The sequence below is a fragment of the Papio anubis genome, chromosome 9 (genome assembly GCF_008728515.1).
Source record: "Papio anubis isolate 15944 chromosome 9, Panubis1.0, whole genome shotgun sequence".
In the NCBI taxonomy this organism is placed as follows: Eukaryota; Metazoa; Chordata; class Mammalia; order Primates; family Cercopithecidae; genus Papio; species Papio anubis.
Window position 1 is genome coordinate 106,417,066 of NC_044984.1, and position 20,745 is coordinate 106,437,810.

General features: G+C 45.6%; 1 protein-coding gene across 3 annotated transcripts in view; it reads right to left on the bottom strand.

The window, feature by feature from the left end:
* The window catches only part of NAA25 (N(alpha)-acetyltransferase 25, NatB auxiliary subunit), an 85,437-nt gene extending 68,052 nt beyond the window's left edge, over nt 1-17,385 (bottom strand). For 2 of the 3 annotated variants that reach the window (XM_031650776.1, XM_003907174.5), the window contains exons 1-2: nt 16,646-17,385; nt 517-602 (exon numbers count right to left, since the gene is read on the bottom strand). In XM_031650776.1, coding sequence (XP_031506636.1) covers nt 517-602; nt 16,646-16,703 — 144 coding nt within the window. In that variant the 5' untranslated portion in view covers nt 16,704-17,385. The remainder of the gene's footprint in view (nt 1-516; nt 603-16,645) is intronic. The other variant, XM_009181753.2, reaches the window with a different exon arrangement.
* Nucleotides 17,386-20,745: the final 3,360 nt, after the last annotated feature.

The following is a 20,745-nucleotide window of genomic DNA, read 5'->3' on the forward strand; positions in this document are numbered from 1 at the left end:
ATGTGGGAGGCTAAAGCAGGAGAATCGCTTGAACCTGGGAGGCAGAGGCTGCGGTAGCTGAGATCAAGCCATTGCACTCCAGCCCGGGCAACAAGAGGGAAACTCCGTCTCAAAAACAAAAAAGACACTATTAGCCATCCTTTCTCTTTTTTTTTTTTTTGAGACAGAGTCTCACTCTGTCGCCCAGGATGCAGTGCAATGGCGCAATCTCCACTCACTGCAACCTCCACCTCCGGGGTTCAAGTGATTCTGCTGCCTCAGCCTACTGCGTAGCTGGGATTACAAGCGCACGCCACCAAGCCACGCTAATTTTTGTAATTTTAGTAGAGACAGGTTTTCAACATGTTGGTCAGGCTGGTCTCGAACTCCTGACCTCATGATCCGCCCCACCTTGGCCTCCCAAAGTGCTAGGATTACAGGTGTGAGCCACAGCGCCCAGCCCTCCTTTCTCTTTAAGGTAAGGAATTACAAATATAACCCGCCACAGGTAAGTAACTGAAGGGCAAATGAAGTTACCTTAGCACAATGAAGATCCTTATGTTTCTTCAACAATTTATCTGCTTGCTGAATTGCCATTTTATTATTACCATTGTCAAGATAATCTATGAAAAAACAAATTATGTGACAGTTATTATACTCCTTCAACAACAAACATAAAAAATGCACCAACTGGTATGAGATGTTTTGGAAAGTATCTTAATCTGCTATATAAAACATCATGGAGGCAGGGAGTGGTGGCTTACGCCTGTAATCCCAGCACCTTGGGAGGCCAAGGCAGGTGGATCACTTGAGGCCAGGAGTTGAAGACCAGGCTGGCCAACATGGATAAACCCTGTCTCTACTAAAACTACAAAAATCAGCCAGGCAGTGGTGATGCACACCTGTATTCCTAGGTACTCAGGAGGCTGAGGCATGAGAATCGCTTGAACCTGGGAGGTAGAGGTTGTAGTGACCTGAGATTATGCTACTGCACTCCAGCCTGGGCAAAACAGTGAGACTCTGTCTCAGAAAAAAAGTAATAACATAAAATAATAATAATAAAACAAAATAATAAAAACATCAAGGGCACAGTGCAGTGTCTCACACCTGTAATCCCAGTACTTTGGGAGGCCAAGGCGGGTGAATCACTTGAGCCCAGCAATTCGAGACCAGCTCTGGCAACTTAGTGAGACCCTATCTCTAGAAGAAATGTAAAAATTAGCCAGGCATGTTGCCATGCACCTGTAATCCCAGCTACTCAGGAGGCTGAGGTAGGGTGATCATTTGAGCCTGGGAAGTTGAGGCTACAGTGTGAGCCATAGTCGTGCCACTGCACTCCAGTTTGGGCAACAGAGTGAGACCCTGATTCAAAAATACTTTTTTTTAATTAAAAAAATTTTTTGAATTTTAAATAAAAACATTATGGATCTAATTTTAACTATAAATGGCTAGGACAGTCAAGAATACAAACTTATCCCAGCACTTTGGGAGGCCAAGGCGGGTGGATCATGAGGTCAGAAGATTGAGACCATCCTGGCTAACATGGTGAAACCCCATCTCTACTAAAAAATACAAAAAATTAGCCAGGCGTGGTGGCAGGCTCCTGTAATCCCAGCTACTTGGGAGGCTGAGACAGGAGAATGGCGTGAACCCAGGAGGCGGAGCTTGCAGTGAGCTGAGATGGCGCCACTGCACTCCAGCCTAGACAACAGAGTGAGAATTTGTCTCAAAAACAAAAAAAAGTATACAAACTTACTTGCCTATAGTCATCTCTCATCTACAGGTAATATAATCGCACTATATAATCCTTAGGGAAGATTCAAGACTATACATATTTAGATAAGATGACATTAATATTTTTATCTATGGATAATTGAGTTTAGTCACCGAAACCTTAAAATCTTTTAAAAATTAAAAACCAAAAAAGAAGCCTTTCTAGTATTCAAGCCTCAAATCTACCAAGTGGACTATGTTCCTTCAATAAAATATATTTAATGAGTACTGACTTTGCCACAGAGTTAAGTTTAATTTGCTGAAGAAAAAAATAAGAGAAAGTTTTACCCATAAGATTGGGAGGTAGGGAATGAATTCCAATAATAGCAGGAGTAGGCAAGGATGTAGGGAAAATAGTACTTTTTTTTGAGACACAGTCTTGCTCAGTCGCCCAAGCTGGAGTGCAATGGTGCGATCTTGACTCACTGCAACCTCTGCCTCCTGAGTTCAAGCAATTCTCCTGCTTCAGCCTCCCAAGTAGCTGGGATCACAGGTGTGCACCACCATGCCCAGCTAAATTTTGTATTTTTAGTAGAGACAAGGTTTCATTATGTTGGCCAGGCTAGTCTCGAACTCATGACCTCAAGTGATCTGCCCACCTCAGCCTCCCTAAGTGCTGGGATTACAGGCGTGAGCCACCATGCCCAGCTGATACATTTCTAATTTTAAGGAATATGGAGACCCATCACAAAATTGTGTTAGGCTGAGTGCAGTGGCTCACACCTGCAACCCCAGCACTTAGGAAGGCTGAAGTGGGAGGATCACTTGAGGCCAGAAGTACAAGACCAGCCCAGGCAACACAGCAAGATCCCATCTCTACAAAAAATTTAAAAATTTGGCCGGGCGTGGTGGTTCACGCCTATAATCTCAGCACTTTGGGAGGCCGAGGAAGGCGGATCACGAGGTCAGGAGATCGAGACCATCCTGGCTAACATGGTGAAACCCCATCTCTACTAAAAATACAAAAAATTAGCCAGACGTGGTGGCAGGCACCTGTAGTCCCACCTACTCGGGAGGCTGAGACAGGAGAATGGCGTGAACCCAGGAGGTGGAGCTTGCAGTGAGCCGATATTGCACCACTGCACTCCAGCCCGGGGAACAGGCGAGACTCCGTCTCAAAAAAAAAAAAAAAAAAAAATTTTAAAATGTGTCAGGTATGGCCAGGCGCAGTGGCTCACACCTGTAATCCCAGCACTTTGGGAGGCCAAGGCGGGTGGATCACAAGGTCAGGAGATCGAGACCATCCTGGTTAACACGGGGAAACCCCATCTCTACCAAAAATACAAAAAATCAGCCGGGCGTGGTGGCAGATGCCTGTAGTCCCAGCTACTCAGGAGGCTAAGGCAGGAGAATGGCGTGAATCCGGGAGGTGGAGCTTGCAGTGAGCTGAGATCGCACCACTGCACTCCAGCATGGGTGACAGAGCAAGACTCCGTCTCAAAAAAAAAAAAAAAAAAAAAAAATTGTCAGGTATGGTGGCGCATGCCTATAGTCCCAGCTACTTGGGAGGTTTGCTTGAGCTCAGGAGGTAGAGGCTGCAATGAGTTATGCTTGCACTACTGCATTCCAGCCTGGGTGACAGAGCAAGACCTTGTCTCAAAAAAAAAAAAAAGAAATGAGCTATCAAGCACAAAAGACAGAGAGAAAGAAAAAGACATGGAGGAAACCTATATCCATGTTGCTAAGGGAAAATAAGCCAATCTGAAAAGTTATATATACACATAACTTCTACCTGGCATTCTGGAAAAGGTGAAAAACTAGAGATAGTAAAATAATCAGTGGTTGACAGAGGATGGAGGTTGGGATGAATAGGTGAAGCACAGGGGATTTTTAAGGCACTGAAACATTCTGTATAATACTGTAATGGTGGATATATGTCTTCATACATTTGTCAAACCTACAGAATACACAACACAAAGAATGAAGCCTAAACTATTTATGAATTTTACTTAACAATTATGTATCATGTTGGCTCAGCAATGGTAACAAATGCGTATGAATCCAAGTTGTTAACAACAAGGGAAACCACGGGGTTGGGGAGAGGGAGTAGTTGGGAACTCTGTACTTTCTACTCATTTTTCTGTAAACCATAAAGCAGTTTTATGCTCTAAAAACAGTCTATTAATTATTTTAAAAAGTCTAACAGGGCCAGGCACAGTGGCTCATGCCTGTAATCCCAGCACTTTGGGAGGCCGAGGTGGGTGAATCACGCGGTCAGGAGATCAAGACCATCCTGGCTAATATGGTAAAACCCCGTCTCTACTAAAAAATACAAAAAAAAAAAAATAGCCGGTCGTGGTGGTGGGTACCTGTAGTCCCAGCTACTCGGGAGGCTGAGGCAGGAGAATGGCGTGAACCAGGGAGACGGAGCTTGCAGTGAGCTGAGATCATGCCACTGCACTCCAGTCCGGGCAACTGAGCAAGACTCCGTGTCAAAAAAAGAAAAAAAAAAAAGGCTAACAAAAGCAAAGATTCCTTTCCAGAGAAGAAAAATGAGAAGTGTTATAAATGGGAAACAGTACAGTAGCTGTCAATTCTAAATATACAAAGATGACTGAACACAGGCCAGTTCACAATCCTCACCACTACCAGGTTCCTCTTTGCTCATCAAGGTCCCATATCAGTAAAGGCACAGACAACTTAAAATAATCTATGATCCTGGTGGCTCAGAGTGTCCCAAAGAACAGAAATAAACTGTCATTTTACTATATGGTTTAAATTTTTCTGCAATGAACACTTAACTAAAACTTAGTCACATGAATGCATGAGTTCAATGCACTTAATATTGATGAGCACCAATAATGCTAGGTAAAAAGATAAGCCTTACTCTGTAGGGAATCACAATTTAGAGAGGAAGGCCAAAGACCTAACATTCTGGAGAGACATTGGAAAATCACAGAAATCTAAAAGCACATAATCTTGGCCTAAATACCTAAATATCTAATACCAGTTTTCTTAAATCCTTAGCTCAGCTGACAGGCCATCATTTGTCCTTATAAACTATCTGACAAAGACAAACCAGCTCAATAAACAACACCCTCTCTTCCTCATAACTTGACGCCTATCTCATTCTGAGTCAGTTCTAAGTCACTGCTGACTCAGTGGTCCTGCAAGGTTCCAGGTTCATAGAACCTATCTTGAAGCCTTCTCAAAGGGTAAACATCTTGATGAGACCCATCTCTGAAGGTCTGCCCATAAATGGATCAGACCAGAGGTTAGGACTATTAGGGTATTTTCCCCTTCCCCTCTGTAGTTGACGAGGTTCCGATATAATGTACCTACTTGCCCATGCCCTCTTGTCTGGGAATGGTTTCTAGTACCCCTGCTTAAGGGGTAGGACTAGATGACCATGTCTAGACTATGTAACTGCAGCCCGCCCCAGGTTGGACATTTGATCCAAGCTGGGTAAATCAGGTTTCTTCCTGGTACTCTGTAACTATAACACTGAAAGCCAGAGTCAGTAAGCTACAAGGAACCTCAGTTGGAAAATCTTAAAAATTTTAAGTCTGAGTTTACCAGTGGCAGCTCCAGAATTTCTATTTTGAAGGCACTTTCGGGGATGCAATTTGATTGATGTGGACCAAAGAAAAAGAGTTGCCTCTTGACTCTTTATTCACATAGCATTTATATAAAAATGAAAAATGTCAATTACCTTTATTGGGAAATCTAGAGAGATTAAGCTTATGGGGTGAGGCTAATGAACCCTCCCTTCTCCAGTCACAGCTTGGTGTGGCTACAGAAGTTAACATGTTGGGTTCTAGGTAAGTTGATGAGTAAGCAGGAAAAAACAGTCTGAAGAACCAAGCAGTCTGGGCGCAGTGGCTCACGCCTGTAATTCCAGCACTTTGGGAGGCAGAGGCGGGCGGATCCTTTGAGGTCAGGAGATCGAGACCAGCCTGGCCAACATGGTGAAACCCCATCTCTACTAAAAAATACAAAAAACTAGCCAGGCAAGGTGGCGGGCACCTGTAGTCCCAGCTACTCGGGAGGCTGAGGCAGAATGGTGGAAACCCGGGAGGCGGAGCTTGCAGTGAGCTGAGATCCGGCCACTGCACTCCAGCCTGGGTGACAGAGTGAGATTCCATCTCAAACAACAAAAAAAAAAGTACAAAAATTAGCTGGGCGTGGTGGTACACACCTGTAATCCCAGCTACTGGGAAGGTTGAGGCATGAGAATCACTTGAACCCAGGAGGCGGAGGTTGCAGTGAGCTGAGATTGCGCCACTGCACTCCAGCCTGGGCGACAGAGCAAGACTACATCTCAAAAAACAACAACAACAACAACAACAACAAAAGAACCAAGCAGAGAAAAAAAACAGACACAGAGAAAAGCAGAGATGAGCAACTGAGAAAGAAACTTCAGGTCCTGACAACTTTCTCATTTCCATCAGGTCCTGGGACACTACACTCTTGCCTTCGCAAGATTTACAGTAACCCTCTTTACTTGCGCTGGTATCAATGAGATTGTTTCTTCACCTGAAAGAGTTTAAAACACTTTACAGCATTCAGCCAGGTATGAGACTCCCCTTTCCTGGACACCTAGGAGAGTGTGATTAATTGGCTGCTAAGTCTCTTGGGAAAGTATATTTTCATTTTACATTACTAAATCTGTAATATAAGTTAAGTAGTCCTTGGAGAAAACAGGCCAATAAAAATGATATCCTAAGTCTGTCTTCTTAATAAGTCTTTTTAAAAAGTTACTCAAGGGGAATTGTAGTTTGGCCATGAGGAATGGTGCTGTTCCCTTAATAACAGGAGTCAGCCAAAATCAGCCATCCACAAATCAGGCAATGGAAACAATAAAATTTACTGGTTAAAGCAATATTTTCCAAAGCATGGGTGAGTGCCATTCCAAATGAAATGCTTTTAGTCCTTGCAGACAGCCCTAGATAATACTCACCGTGAAAAAGTCAATCTTTTTTTTTTTTTTTTTTTTTTTTTTTTTGAGACGGAGTCTCACTCTGTTGCCCAGGCTACAGTGCAGTGGCACGATCTTAGCTCACTGCAGCCTCCACCTCTGGGTTCAACTGGGATTGTGCTGGGATCACAGGCGTGAGTCACCACACCTGACCCTAATCTCTTTTCTAATACTTCCTTTACATTAAGGAGAAAGTGTCAGTTTAGTGCTAGCCTACTATTTCTCTAATAATTGCTAATATCTTTTTTTTTTTTTGGAGATGGGGTCTCACTCTGTCGCCAGGCTGAAGTGCAGTGGCGTGATCTCGACTCACTGCAACCTCCACCTCCTAGATCAAGCGATTCTCCTGCCTCAGCCTCCTGAGTAGCTGGGACTACAGGCACACATCACCACACCCAGCTAATTTTTTTGTATTTTTACTAGAGACAGGGTTTCACCATGTTGGCCAGGATGGTCCCAATCTCTTGACCTCGTAATCTGTCCATCTCGGCCTCCCAAAGTGCTGAAATTATAGGCATGAGCCATCGCGCTCAGCCTTTTTTTTTCTTTCCAGAAGGAAGGAATAGGTCCTCGAGTTTTACAAGTATCAGAATCTAGTTAATTTAATAACACTGTTTAGTTTTCATTATACTTTACTTTTATAGTTTTATTTTCCTAGAGCAAGTGATACAGGTTTTCCACTCATAGCAATAATATAGATTATTGTAAAATAAATTTAATTGTAAAAGTCACCTTGGAGAAAAATATTAAGTAATAGCACAGATAATACTATAATGCAGCTAAAATAATGAGATTAGTAAAAGAACGATAGAAATTTGGGAAGGATAGGGATAAATCATTGGCAAGACACTATCAAAATTTGTTGAATGAATATACAAGCTGCACTCCAGAGGTAACACTTCCCAAAGAAGTTACTAGTCCTTGAAGATGCAGGCAGCAGCAGGCCTGGACACATGCAGGCCTGCTGTCCACATGCCTTGGAGAAGAGGTCCTGGGATTTGTTCATCCAATCTTACTGAGGGATGGATACTGACAGTAGGAAAAGTGTCAATTTTGCAAATAAAAAGGAAAGTTTTTAATCTGCATGTTCTTGCAGCTGTCATGAATGGTCTCCTTAGCAGCTGAAATAATATGCTCGTTTCCACTTACTACAAGAATTTCAGACACTATTAAAGATATTGCCCCAACTTAGAAAAACACTAAATAGAAGAGAGCTCCATCTTTAAACACAATATCCTTTACTTAAAAACCCTAAAAGTTGGAGAATAGGAGCCTTGCTTTTACCATGAATACAAATTACAGAAGAAACATTCCTTCAGTCAGCAAGCCTTTGTTAAATACCTACCACATGCAAGACTGCAAGGGACAAGGATGAACCTAAAAATGAATAATGCCTCCTAACTGACCGACCCATCCTACATTTGCCTTCCATTTATTTATTTATTTACTTATGATGGAGTCTTGCTCCGTCACCAGGCTGGAGTGCAGTGGCGCGATCTCAGCTCACTGCAACCTCCACCTCCCGGGTTCAAGTGATTCTCCTGCCTCAGCCTCCTGAGTAGCTGGGACTACAGGCACGCGCCACCACGCCCAGCTAATTTTTTTGTATTTTAGTAGAGATAGGGTTTCACCATGTTGGCCAGGATGGTCTCAATCTCCTGACCTCGTGATCCTCCCACTTCAGCCTCCCAAAGTGCTTGGATTACAGGCGTGAGCCACCGCACCTGGCCTTGCTTCCCTTTTAGTTTAAAGGTTTATTTCCCACACAGTATTCATAGCTATCTTTTTTACATGCACACCTTGTCACTCTATTCTTCTGGTTAAATCCTTTCAACATCATCCACTGTCTTTCTTTCTTTTCACAGGTATTGATTCCACTGTCTTTAAAACAAATTTCAGTATCCTTAAAATGGATTACAAAGCTGAGTCGCTGCCCATCCCTAGTCTCATCTCACTTCCTCACTTATCTCTTCATTCCAACTACACAAGCCTTTGTTTACATCCTCAAGTGGACCAAGCTCCTTTTCTCAGGGTCTTCACCACGCTCTCCCCATCTCTCTGCCTAACCCTGGTTCTCCTTTCATGTCCAAAGTAAAATATCATTTCCACAGGAAACCTTTTCTTGACCTGACCCCAACATCCCAAATGCCCATATTGTATGCTCTCATGGCAAACTGTCCTATTCCTTCAAATCCCTTAACACAACTGTAATGGTGATGTGTACTGTCATTTCAAGGAGATAAGCTCCTTGAAAGCAGAAACTATGTCTGTGTTGTTTAATACTCATTCCCTGCATCTATATTGTGCCTAACACATATCAGGCCCTCAATAAATGTTGAATGAAGGAATGCATAAACGAACAAATGGTATGGCAAAAAAAGGGTAGTCTGTTAGGAAAGTGAAAGATATATATGATATATATATAAGATAATACAGGGCGGATGCAGTGGCTCATGCCTATAATCCCAGCAGTTTGGGAGGTCAAGGAAGGTGGATTGCTTGAGGTCATGAGTTCAAGACCAGCCTGACCAACTTGATGAAATCCCGTCTCCACTAACAATACAAAAATTAGCCGGGTATGGTGGCAGGCACCTGTAATCCCAACTACTTGGGAGGTTGAGGCAGGAGAATCACTTGAACCTGGGAGACGGAGGCTGCAGTGAGCGGAGATCACACCATTGCACTCCAGCCCAGGCGACAGAGGGAGACTGCATCTCAAAAAAATCCATCTCAAAAAAAAAAAGATAATACAAAGTGATCAAAGAACCAAAGGAAGTTCAAAGAACCAATGATTAGTGATGGCTACCAGCTATTAAATTAGATTTTTTCCAAATCCTTTCAACTTTTTTTTTTTTTTTTTGAGACAGAGTCTAGCTTTGTCGCCCAGGCTGCAGTGCAGTGGTGCAATCCCAGCTCATCGCATCCTCCACCTCCTGGGTTCAAGCTATTCTCCTGCCTCAGCCTCCCGAGTAGCTAGGATTACTGGCGTGCATCACCATGCCCCGCTAATTTTTTTGTATTTTTAGTAGAGACGGGGTTTCACCATGTTGGCCAGGCTGGTCTGAAACTCCTGGCCTCAAGAGATCCCCCCAAGGAGGCGGAAGTTGCAGCCAGCCAAGATCGCACCATTGCGCTCCAGCCTGGGCAACAAGAGTGAAACTCCATTTCAAAAAATAAAATAAATAAAAATTTAAAAAACTAGCCAGGCATGGTGGCCTGTGCCTGTAGTGCCAGCTACTCCAGAGGCTGAGATGGGAGGATCGCTTGAGCCCAGGAGGTCGAAGCTGCAGTGAACCATGTTCACATCACTGCACTGAAGCCTGGACAACACAGCAAGACCTTGTCTCCAAAAACAGAAAAAAAAGAAATGTATTAATCTCTTCATCTTGTCCTATGTTTCAACAACTACCCTCCAATCTATGTAAGAGTATTTTTGTGCATTAAAACCTTCATTTTAAGTCTAAAATATCAGGGTTTTTTGTTGTTTTTAATTCTTTAGCTAAGACAGCAGAAGAGTTTTTTGTTCATGTATTTTGACACAGCATCTTGCTCTGTGAGCCCAGGCTGGAGTGCAGTGGCACAATCTCAGTTCACTGCAGCTTGGACTTCCTGGTTTCAAGCATGCATCACCACACTGGCTCTCCTCGTCCCCCACCTCCCCGCGATGTAGTCTTACACTGTCGCCCAGGCTGGAGTGCAATAGTGCAATCTTGGCTCAATGCAACCTCCACCTCGTGGGTTCACGCAATTCTCTTGCCTCAGCCTTCCAAGTAGCTGGGATTACAGGTGCACACTACCACACCCGGCTAATTTTTGATATATTTTTAGTAGAGATGGGGTTTCACTATGTTGGTGAGACTGGTCTCGAACTCTTGACCTCATGATCCGCCCACCTTGGCTTCCCAAAGTGTTAGGATTACAGGCGTGAACCACTGCGCTCGGCCCTATTTTTTATTTTTTTGAGATGAAGTCTCACTCTGTCCCCCAGGCTGGAGTACGGTAACATAATCTCAGCTCACTACAGCCTCCGCCTCCCGGGTTCAAGTGATTCTCCTGCCTCAGCCTCCTGAGTAGCTGGGGTTACAGGCGCCTGCCACCACGCCTGGTTAATTTTTGTATTTTTAGTAGAGATGGGGTTTTGCCATTTTGGCCAGACTGGTCTCGACCTCCTGGCCTCAGGCAACCCACCCACCTCGGCCTCCCAAAGTGCTGGGATTACAAGAATGAGCCACCTCACCCAGCCAAACCACTGTGCCCAGCCTTGTATGCTTGTTACACTTGGCCAAAACTGAACACAAAAATAGTCCAGAATGTCACAGGTCCAGGGCAAAGGACCAACAGGGACTGTTTTGGTTATGAGCAAGGTGAGTCTCAGAGGTGGTCTCAGCCATCCAATGGCAATGGAAGTTTTAGATTCATTGAGACAAGTTCTAGTAAGTCAGGGCTTTTTAAATGGTCATATTTTCAGAACGGAAAAAAATAGGTTGTGCCAAGTGACTTTTCTACAGAAAGGCAAGATAGTCTTCACTCACCAAGGTACCCTGTCACTTCTGAGGCAAAATAGGACCAGATTCGCAAAGCTACCACACTGTCCAAGGGGAGGTCAGAATAATATCACTTTTGATTGAGGACTTACAAGTTTTCATTTATGAACTAGAGCAGTGGTTCCCAACCTCTTGCACCAGGGACCGATTTAATGAAAGGCAATTTTTCCACAGATGGCAGGGAGGGATGGTTTCGGGATAAAACTATTCCACCTCAGATATAAGGCATTAGATTCTCACAAGGAGGCCGGGCGCGGTGGCTCAAGCCTGTAATCCCAGCACTTTGGGAGGCTGAGACGGGCGATCACGAGGTCAGGAGATCAAGACCATCCTGGCTAACACGGTGAAACCCCGCCTCTACTAAAAAATACAAAAAACTAGCCGGGCGAGGTGGCAGGCGCCTGTAGTCCCAGCTACTCGGGAGGCTGAGGCAGGAGAATGGCGTAAACTCGGGCGGCGGAGCTTGCAGTGAGCTGAGATCCGGCCACTGCACTCCAGCTTGGGCGACAGAGCGAGACTCCGTCTCAAAAAAAAAAAAAAGATTCTCACAAGGAGCGCCAACCTGGATCCCTTATATGCACAGTTCACAATAGGGTTTGTGCTCCTACTCCTAAGAGCTGATCTGACAGGAGGCAGAGCTCAGGCAGTAATGCTCTCCCCTACAACACCCTGCTGCTCACCTCCTGCTGTGCATCCCAGTTCCTAACAGCGCACAGACCAGTATCAGTCCACCATCTCCGGGTCAGGAACTCCTAAACTATGAACTGTAGTAGAATAATTAACTGAGCCAGGCACCCAAGAGAAATGTTCTAACTCAGCAAAGAAGTCATTGCCACTGGGGAGACACACTGGAAAATATCTTACACCTGATTCAGGCTAGTCCAAGACTGTAGGTCTGTACGATATATTAAAATAAGGGATCTCATGCCTGTGTATGTGTGTATATTCTAAAGACTGCGCAAACATTTTTTCTACTTTGAACTTTCTCTATTTCTATTATGCAATTTGCTGACCTAGAAATTCCCATATTCTATACAAATTTATTAAGTGCCATACCTGACCATCAATTCCACTTTCAATTATTTAAAAATATGACGGTGAAACTAAAATAAAAAAAAGAAAAATAAATAAATAAATAAAAGTATGGTGTAGAGGAGGCTGCATAACAAAACAGAGTCAAATATTTATTATCTCCCTCCATCCCTTCCCTTCCCTAATCCGTAACCACTGAAAACATTTTAAAATTAAGAATAATGGGGCCAGGCACAGTGGCTCACGCCTGTAATCCCAGCACTTTGGGAGGCTGAGGCAGGTGGATCACAAGGTCAGGAGTTCAAGACCAGCCTGGCCAACGTGGTGAAACCTCATCTCTACTAAAAATACAAAAAATTAGCCAGGCGTGGTGGCGGGCGCCTGTATTCCCAGCTACTCGGGAGGCTGAGGCAGAAAAATGGTGTGAACCTGGGAGATGGAGCTTGCAGTGAGCGGAGATCGCACCACTGCACTCCAGCCTGGGGGACAGAGTGAGACTCCATCTCAAAAAAAAAAAAAAAACTACAAAAATTAGCCGGGCATGGTGGTGGGCACCTGTAATCCCAGCTACTCAGGGGGTTGAGGCAGAGAATTGCTTGAACCCAGGAGACGGGGGTTGCAGTGATCCAAGATTGCGCCACTGCACTCCAGCCTGGGTGACAGAGCAAGACTCCTTCTCAAATAAATAAACACATAAATAATGGGCAGGACGTGGTGACTCACGCCTGTAACCCCAGCACTTTGGGAGGCCAAGGGAGGCAGACTGCTTGAGCTCAGGAGTTCGAGACCAGCCTGAACAACATGTGAAATACTGTCTCTACAAAAAATACAAAAATTAGCCAGGCGTGGTGGTACCCGCCTGTAATCCCAGTACTCAGGAGGCTGAGGTGGATGGATGACTTGAGCCTGGGAAGTGGAGGTTACAGTGAGCCAAGACACTCCAGCCTGTGTGACAGTGCCAGATCCTGTCTCGAAAAAAGAATAATGAAAGAAGGCACTGGGGCTTACCAAGTCACACAAGAGCACAAAATCTGCTGAGAACTACATAGCAAAAGAGAATAATTTTAGCAAAAGGAGACCAAATAATCAAGTATGGGTTCTAGTAAGGTCATGGGTAGAGGTTTTCAAAAACGAAAAATGCAATACCCAAACTTATTAGTAATGTGAGATGCACTGTGAAGATGTTTCAAATCTATGTACACAGAAAAGCTATTCCAACCCCAGACACCACCAGTAAAATTTAAAGCCACCATAATTTATCACCTCATAGCCCTGTCCACGTAGCCCTCAATGAATTCCAGCAAGAGCTGAGGCCCCAAGCAAGGTTTCCAACACAATTGTAAAACAAATCCTGAAATCTTGGCAGTACAAATACTGTTGTACAAAGACAGTGGTGCTACTGAATCTGAACTTCGTGAAGAGCTGAGCTCTCAGTGAGAATGCCTATGTTCGAATCCCAGCTCTACAACTTGGTAGCTACAACCTTGAGCAAGTTAATCTCTAGGCTTCAGTTTGATCACAATAATCTTACCTACCTAATAGGGCTGTTAGCCCACCAGGAAACACTCATTAATGCTGATAGTTGTTGAATTTTTGGCTGGTGGGCAAGTACCACCATAGATGAGTTCGTTCATTTGTGAGAATGTCTGAATTCAAGGAACCATAGTTGTTTGGGGGTACTAATGTATTTAAACAACAAAAGTGTGGAGTTCAAAAGTCAAATGTGCTAAAGTGCTGAATTCACAGACAGTCTGTACTGTTCTTTTCCTAGACCCGCCAGTTTATACTAATCGCCTTAGAATTCCTGAAGAAAGCCTCTTCTAATCCTCTTCCCATGTACACATAACAAAAGCTACATAACTCTGACTTCAGTTTTGAGAATATAACTTGTTAATATATCCTGATGTTTAGTGATATGAAATGGACATAGTGCTTCCCACTGGACAGTGAAAACACTATTAATTCTAAATAACTATGGAACCAAAGAAATTCTCTTTGGTCCTCAAGAACAATTTTAAAAATCAAATTATTCTTGAAAGTACTGAGTCTTTTTAGTTAAAAAAAAAAAAAAAAAGTCTGCAGGCAGCTCTGCACAAAGCTGTAATGAGTCACAAACTATGAACCCTGGATTCAGTTCTCACCTTCCATCACCCACCTTGTATACATACCTCTGCGCTCTGAAAATATACACTGGAGGGCAAGGGCATGAGAATATGCACTCCCGGGGAAACAGGAAATCAGAGTCCTTTCTCTGCCACTTACCATCTGCGTGACCTCAGGCAAATTAATGTCTTCAGCTCAAAGTGATGTGGTTTCTAGCACGGTGGTTAAGAAGGTGAGCCTGGACCAGGCGCAGTGGCTCATGCCTGTAATCCCAGCACTCCGGGAGGCCAAGGCAGGAGGACTGCTTGAGCTCAGGAGTTTTAGACTAGACTGGGCAACATGGCAAAACCCATTCTCTACAATATATACAAAAATTAGCCAGCATGGTAGTGGGCACCTGTAATCCCAGCTACTCAGGAGGCTGAGGCAGGAGAATCACTTGAACCCAGGAGGCGGAGGTTGGTTGCAGTGCGCTATGATTGTGCAACTGCACTCTAGTCTGGACGACAAAACGAGACTGTCTCCAAAAAAGAAAAAAAAAAAGGTGAGCCTGGAGCCAGGCATGGTGGCTCACACCTATAATCCCAGCACTTTCGGAGGCTGAGTAGGACAGATTACTTGAGGTCAAGAGTTTGAGTCCAGCCTGGCCAACATAGTAAAATCCTGGCTCTACTAAAAACATGAAAGTTCGCTGGGCCTGGTGGCGTGCACCTGTAATCTCAGCTACTCAAGAGGCTGAGGCAGGAGAATCGCTTGAACCCGGGAGCCAGAGGGTGCAGTGAGCTGAGATTGTGTCACTGTACTCCAACCTGGGCGACAGAGTGAGACTCATCTCAAAAGAAAAAAAGGTGAGCCTGAAACAGTCCACAGGGGTTCAACTTCTAGCTCCAAGAAATACTAGCTGAGTGGCTTTAGACAAATTACACAACATCAATAAAGCCTCAGTTTCCTCATCTGGTTTTGTTGCTGCTGTTGTTGTTAAAGGGTTCAGGGCCATGGAAAAACAGTACCCATCTCTTGAGAATGGGTGAAGATTATATTAGATAACCCATATAAAAGGCCAAGGCCAGTGACTGTCATGAGTTGTCTATAAACTTTAGCTATAGGATTGCTGCTAAAATCAAATGAGATGTGAGAGTAAAAAAATCACACAAATTATGAAATAAAAGCAGGAGTAACTGTGGCCAGAAACAAAGTTAACCACTGCTCCCTACTCCCAAAACCATTCCCGCCATGGGAAGAAGCCTCCAATTTAATAACATCCACACAACGTCTATAAACACGATGTCCACTTTTGTAAAAACCACTGACCTTGAGGCTTCCTCACCATTAAGTGAGATAGACCAAGACCATAAAACCATCTAACAGGAAAGGAAATGCAAAAAGGACCAATCCAACTCGGTTATTGGAAAAGGGTTTCTCCCAAACTCAAATCTGTGATTTTTCACTAGCAGGGTAACTGGATGACATCAAGGTCTTCAAGCCTGCGGGCTGAGGTAAGAGTGGTGGAGAGGGATCTGCTTAGCATAGGGAAGGAAAGCTGCAGAGAAAACCACAGAGAAGCTGCAGAAAGGAGAAGCCCTCCAGCAGCTCTGCACGCCCCTCTGACACGAGCTATCACAACCTCTTCACCGCTATTTTGGGCCCAAGACCCCCTCCCCCCGCCTCCCACGTGTGACCAGAGCAGCTGCTTCTCCACCAAACAGCTCTGGATTGGGAGCCTGGAATCTCGGGCCTGCTCCCGACTCGATATGGGTGACCTTGCGTCAGCCCCTTCCCCACTCTAGATCTCGGTTTCTCCTGTGCACCAAAGCCCACCTAGTCAGACAACCCTCCAGGCCCAATTCCCGCAAAAAAAAAAAAAAAATATATATATATATATATATATATGTATATATCTGGTAGGGAATCTTCCCTCAGGCAGGGCGTCCCACACTAGTGCCGGAGCCGGCTTCCACCTTCGGGGAGATCTCCGGTCTCCCTAGGAGCGGCGGTAACAACGCAGTCTGCGGGTAGCGCAGGTGTTTGCAGAACCACGCGTCCCACGGGGCCTGCCAGGCAGGCAGCTCTGCCGACCAGCTGCCGCCCAGACCGCGCCGCTACCACCTCAGGACTGAGGAAGGCTGGGCCGGCGCCTACGCGAGGCCCGCGGCTGCGGCCTAGTGGCCCGCGCGGCCCGCCCCCTGCGCCTGCCCGGCCCGCGCGCCGGCCCTCAGCACCCATCCCGGGCTTTCGCCCCAGCCTCGGCAGCCCTCGGCGCGTCGGGCTGGTGAGCTGGCTGGCCCGAGACACTCACCGTAAATGGGCCGGAGGCGCCTGTCGTTAGGGTCCTGCACATGGCCCCGCGTCGCCATGATGACAAGCGCAGAACCACAGTGCGCACGCGCGGGGCAGGACCCCGGGAAGGGGCTATTAAAGGGCCAGCATCGATCTCGCTTGTTTATCGCGATAGTCGCGGTGCTGCGACTGAACGCGCCTGCGCGGAAAGGGAAGCATCCGTCCTTGCCGGTTGCCACTTCTTTAAACGCTGTTTCTTCACTTTGCAGGTGGGATCAAGCTGGCAAAGAGGAGGCAGCTGTTGCTGTTAAAATCCTCTGAGTCACTGACTGGGAAGTGAGGAAAGGAGGGGAGAAAGCTCTCAAAGTTAGGGTTCGGCTGCTCCTGTTTATCCTATTTATTCTTTGTCTTGAAGAACCAGCTAGATTTGGCTGTGATTAATTGCAGAGGAACCAGAAACTCCTGGCGGAGAGAGACCCAGGGGAAAGCTGGGGAAGTGGGGCTGATGAACAGCAAAAATCTGCCAAAAAAGTTCGAGAGAGCCGGGCGCGGTGGCTCACGCCTGTAATACCAGCACTTTGGAAGGCCCAGGCGGGCGGATCACAAGGTCAGAAGATCGAGACCATCCTGGCTAACACGGTGCAACCCCATCTCTGCTAAAAATACAAAAAATTAGCCGGGCGTGGTGGCGGGCGCCTGTAGTCCCAACTACTCCGGAGGCTGAGTTGAGGAGAATGGCGTGGACCGGGGAGGCGGAGCTTGCAGTGAGTCCAGATCAGGCCACTGCACTCCAGCCTGGGCAACAGAGCGAGACTCCGTCTCAAAAAAAAAAAAAACCTTGAGAGCCCTCCACCACCTGTTCCTGGGCCAAACTGAGGTTCGGGCTGCTATTTCTTGTGGTCCAGTAAGGAGATGCAGATGAACTGGAGAAGAAGCGAGTTTTTATTTCTGCAACAGGTTACAGGGAGAAGGCCTGGAAATTATCACCAAACCAACTCAAAATTACAAAGCTTTCCAGTGCTTATATACCTTCTAAGCTATATGTCTATGTGTAAGTGTGCATTCATCTAAAGACATAAGTGATGAACTTAGTCTATAACTAAGGTCTGCGTCCTGAAGACCTTCCTTTGAAGCCTCAGTAAATTTACTTAATCTAAATAGCAGTAGGTGCTCAGGTGATTACCCTTATCTTGTCTCCTGCTAAATCACGGAGGTTTGGGGAGTTACTTCAGACCCCGGATAAAACTTGTTTAATCCTAAATGGGTCCTGTGAGGAATTCTTTCATTATTTTGTCATGCTTTAAGGCCAAGGAAAGGCCTAGGCAAAACTCTTGGTGGGCTTTTGTTAAATTCCAGCCCTTGTATAAGGGCACCGGCTTTATTTTAGCTTTTAATATTTAACTTAACCACTCAGTCAGTACTGAAACAGTTTTTATGGAGGCCTGTGTTAGTGAGACCTGGCCTGCCACACACCCTTCTCCCAGGACTCAGCCAACAAAGAAGCATCCTAGATGAATACTTACTCGGTATATGCCTAGAGTATTGAAATGCAACGTCTTTACATTTATTCTCTCATTTAATTTTCATAGCTGTTGTCGTATTTCCCTGGGAGGTAGATCCTATTATTAACTCTCTTTTTACAGATAGATTTATTCATACAACACTGAGTTATCGAGTGCCTATTATTTGACATACTCTTGTTTTAGGCACTGAGGATACATCAATAAATAAAATAGACGGAGACTTAATGGAGCTTTTATTTGTAGTGAGGGAGACAGACGATAAATAAGTAGATAGCCTATTACATGGTGATAAATGCTACTGAGAAAAATAAAGCAGGAAAGGGGGGCAGTGAGAGAGGGAGGTAATTTTAGTGTGGTTTACAGTAGCTCACCCCTGTAATGCCACCACTTTGGCAGGCCGAAGTGGGTGGATCACACGAGGTCAGGGGTTCGAGACAAGCCTGGCCAACATGGTAAAACCCCTTCTCTGCTAAAAATACAAAAATTAGCTGGGCATGGTGGTGTGAGCCTGTAATCCCAGCTACTCGGGAGGAGGCAGGAGAATCGCTTGAACCCAGTAGGTGAAGGTTACAGTGAGCCGAGATCGTGCCATTGCAACAAAGATCGTGCCTTTGGCAACAAAGCAAGACTCTTGTATAAATAAATAAATAGGCCAGGTGCAGTGGGTCATGCCTGTAATCTCAGCACTTTGTGAGGCCGAGGCGTGGTGGCACGTGCCTGTAATCCCAGCTGAGGCTGAGGCCTGAACCTGGGAGGTGGAGGTTGCAGTGAGCCAAGATCACGTTATTGCACTCTAGCCTGGGCAACAGCAAGACTCTGTCACAAAAAAAAAAAAAGGCATTTAAATACTCCCTGGAGGTCGGGAATGATGACTCACACCTGTAATCCTAACATTTAGGGAGGTCTAGGCCAGCGGATCACTTGAGGACAGGAGTTTGAGACCAGCCTGGGTAACATGGTGAAACCCCGTCTCTACTAAAAATACAAAAATTAGCTGAGTGGCCAGGCACAGTGGCTGACACCTGTAATCCCAGCACTTTGGGAGGCTGAGGTGGGCGGATCACAAGGTCAGGAGATCGAGACCACCCTGGCCAACATGGTGAAACCCTGTCTCTACTAAAAATACAAAAAAATTACCCGGGTGTGGTGGCGGGCACCTGTAGTCCCAGCTACTTGGGAGGCTGAGGCAGGAGGATGGTGTGAACCCGGGAGACAGAGCTTGCAATGAGCCGAGATCGTGCCACTGCAGTCCAGCCTGGGCGACAGAGCAAGACTCTGTCTCCAAAGAAAAAGAAAAAAAAAAATTAGCTGAGCATGGTGGTGCGCACCTGTAATCCCAGCTACTCAGGAGGCTGAGGCACGAGAATCACTTGAGCTCAGGAGGTGGAAGTTGCAGAGCCGAGATTGCAACACTGCACTCCAGCCTGGGCAACAGAGGGAGACTCAAAAAAAATTATAAATAAATAAATAAATACTCCCTGGATAAGGATCATTTGAGCCCAGGAGTTTGAGGCTGCAGTAAGCTATGATTGCACTACTGCACTCCAGCCTGCGTGACAGAGTGAGACCCTGACTCTCTAAAAACAAACAAAGACTCCCAGGATGAAGTTATCAGGCAAAGTACAATAAAATATTTGAGACATACATACACATACTTCACTGTTTATCTTAAATTCAAATTTAACTGGGTGTCCTGTATTTTTATTGGGGGGCAGCCCTGCCCTAGGGAAAACTCCATGCCCCCAAATCGTGCTAAGCAGCAGCAATGAAGGGCAGATGCCTCAGGCCAGCTGACCCCAGGATCACTCAGAGGTGGTGTATGACCCTGCTGAGGTTGGGCTTGGACAGGGAAAAGGAGGGAGGAGAGCTGGGGTTCACCTTTGGTGCAAGGGAAAGATGATGAGTCACCTGAGATTTAAGAACTTCCCAGGAATGGAAAAATACAGCACCTTTAAGGGGAGCTCCTAACCAAGGCTCAGGTTACTCAGCCATGTTCTTTGGTTACCTTTGTTGGCCTGGCCCCAGAGGAATGCTGATATACTTGGCACCCAGCTCCCTGAACTTGGCAAGACCAGGGCGTCATATGGACCTACCTAGCAGAGGCCTCTAGAGTCTTAGGTCACCATCCTTAGTGGGATATATTTCCCTCCACTCTGAAAGGCTGTTTAGTGTCCAAGTAGGATTAATTGGTTGTTCTCTTTTCCCATTCCCACTGCTTGTCCTCAGAACCTAAGAACGAAGTAGTGACTCGCTCAACTCTGGGCTTGTCCTTACCTGCCGCTGGGAGGCAGCTTCCACACCCTTTGGCAGGCCTGAATCATTTCGGGTAACAAGATGACCTCTGAGGAAGCCAAAAACCCTCCTTGCTGTACAATTCAGATCTGACTTGGAGCTCTTAGAGATGACATTATGGGAAAGTGCTTGGCATACAGCAGGTGCTCATTAAATGGTGGTTTCCATTTTCTCAACTTAGAGGAGGGGCGTACACTCTTCATTTGGTAACATTTTCTCCCGTGAGAAACATTCTCCCTGGCCAGGCGCAGTGGCTCGTACCTGTAATCTCAGCACTGGGAGGCCGAGGCAGGTGGATCACTTG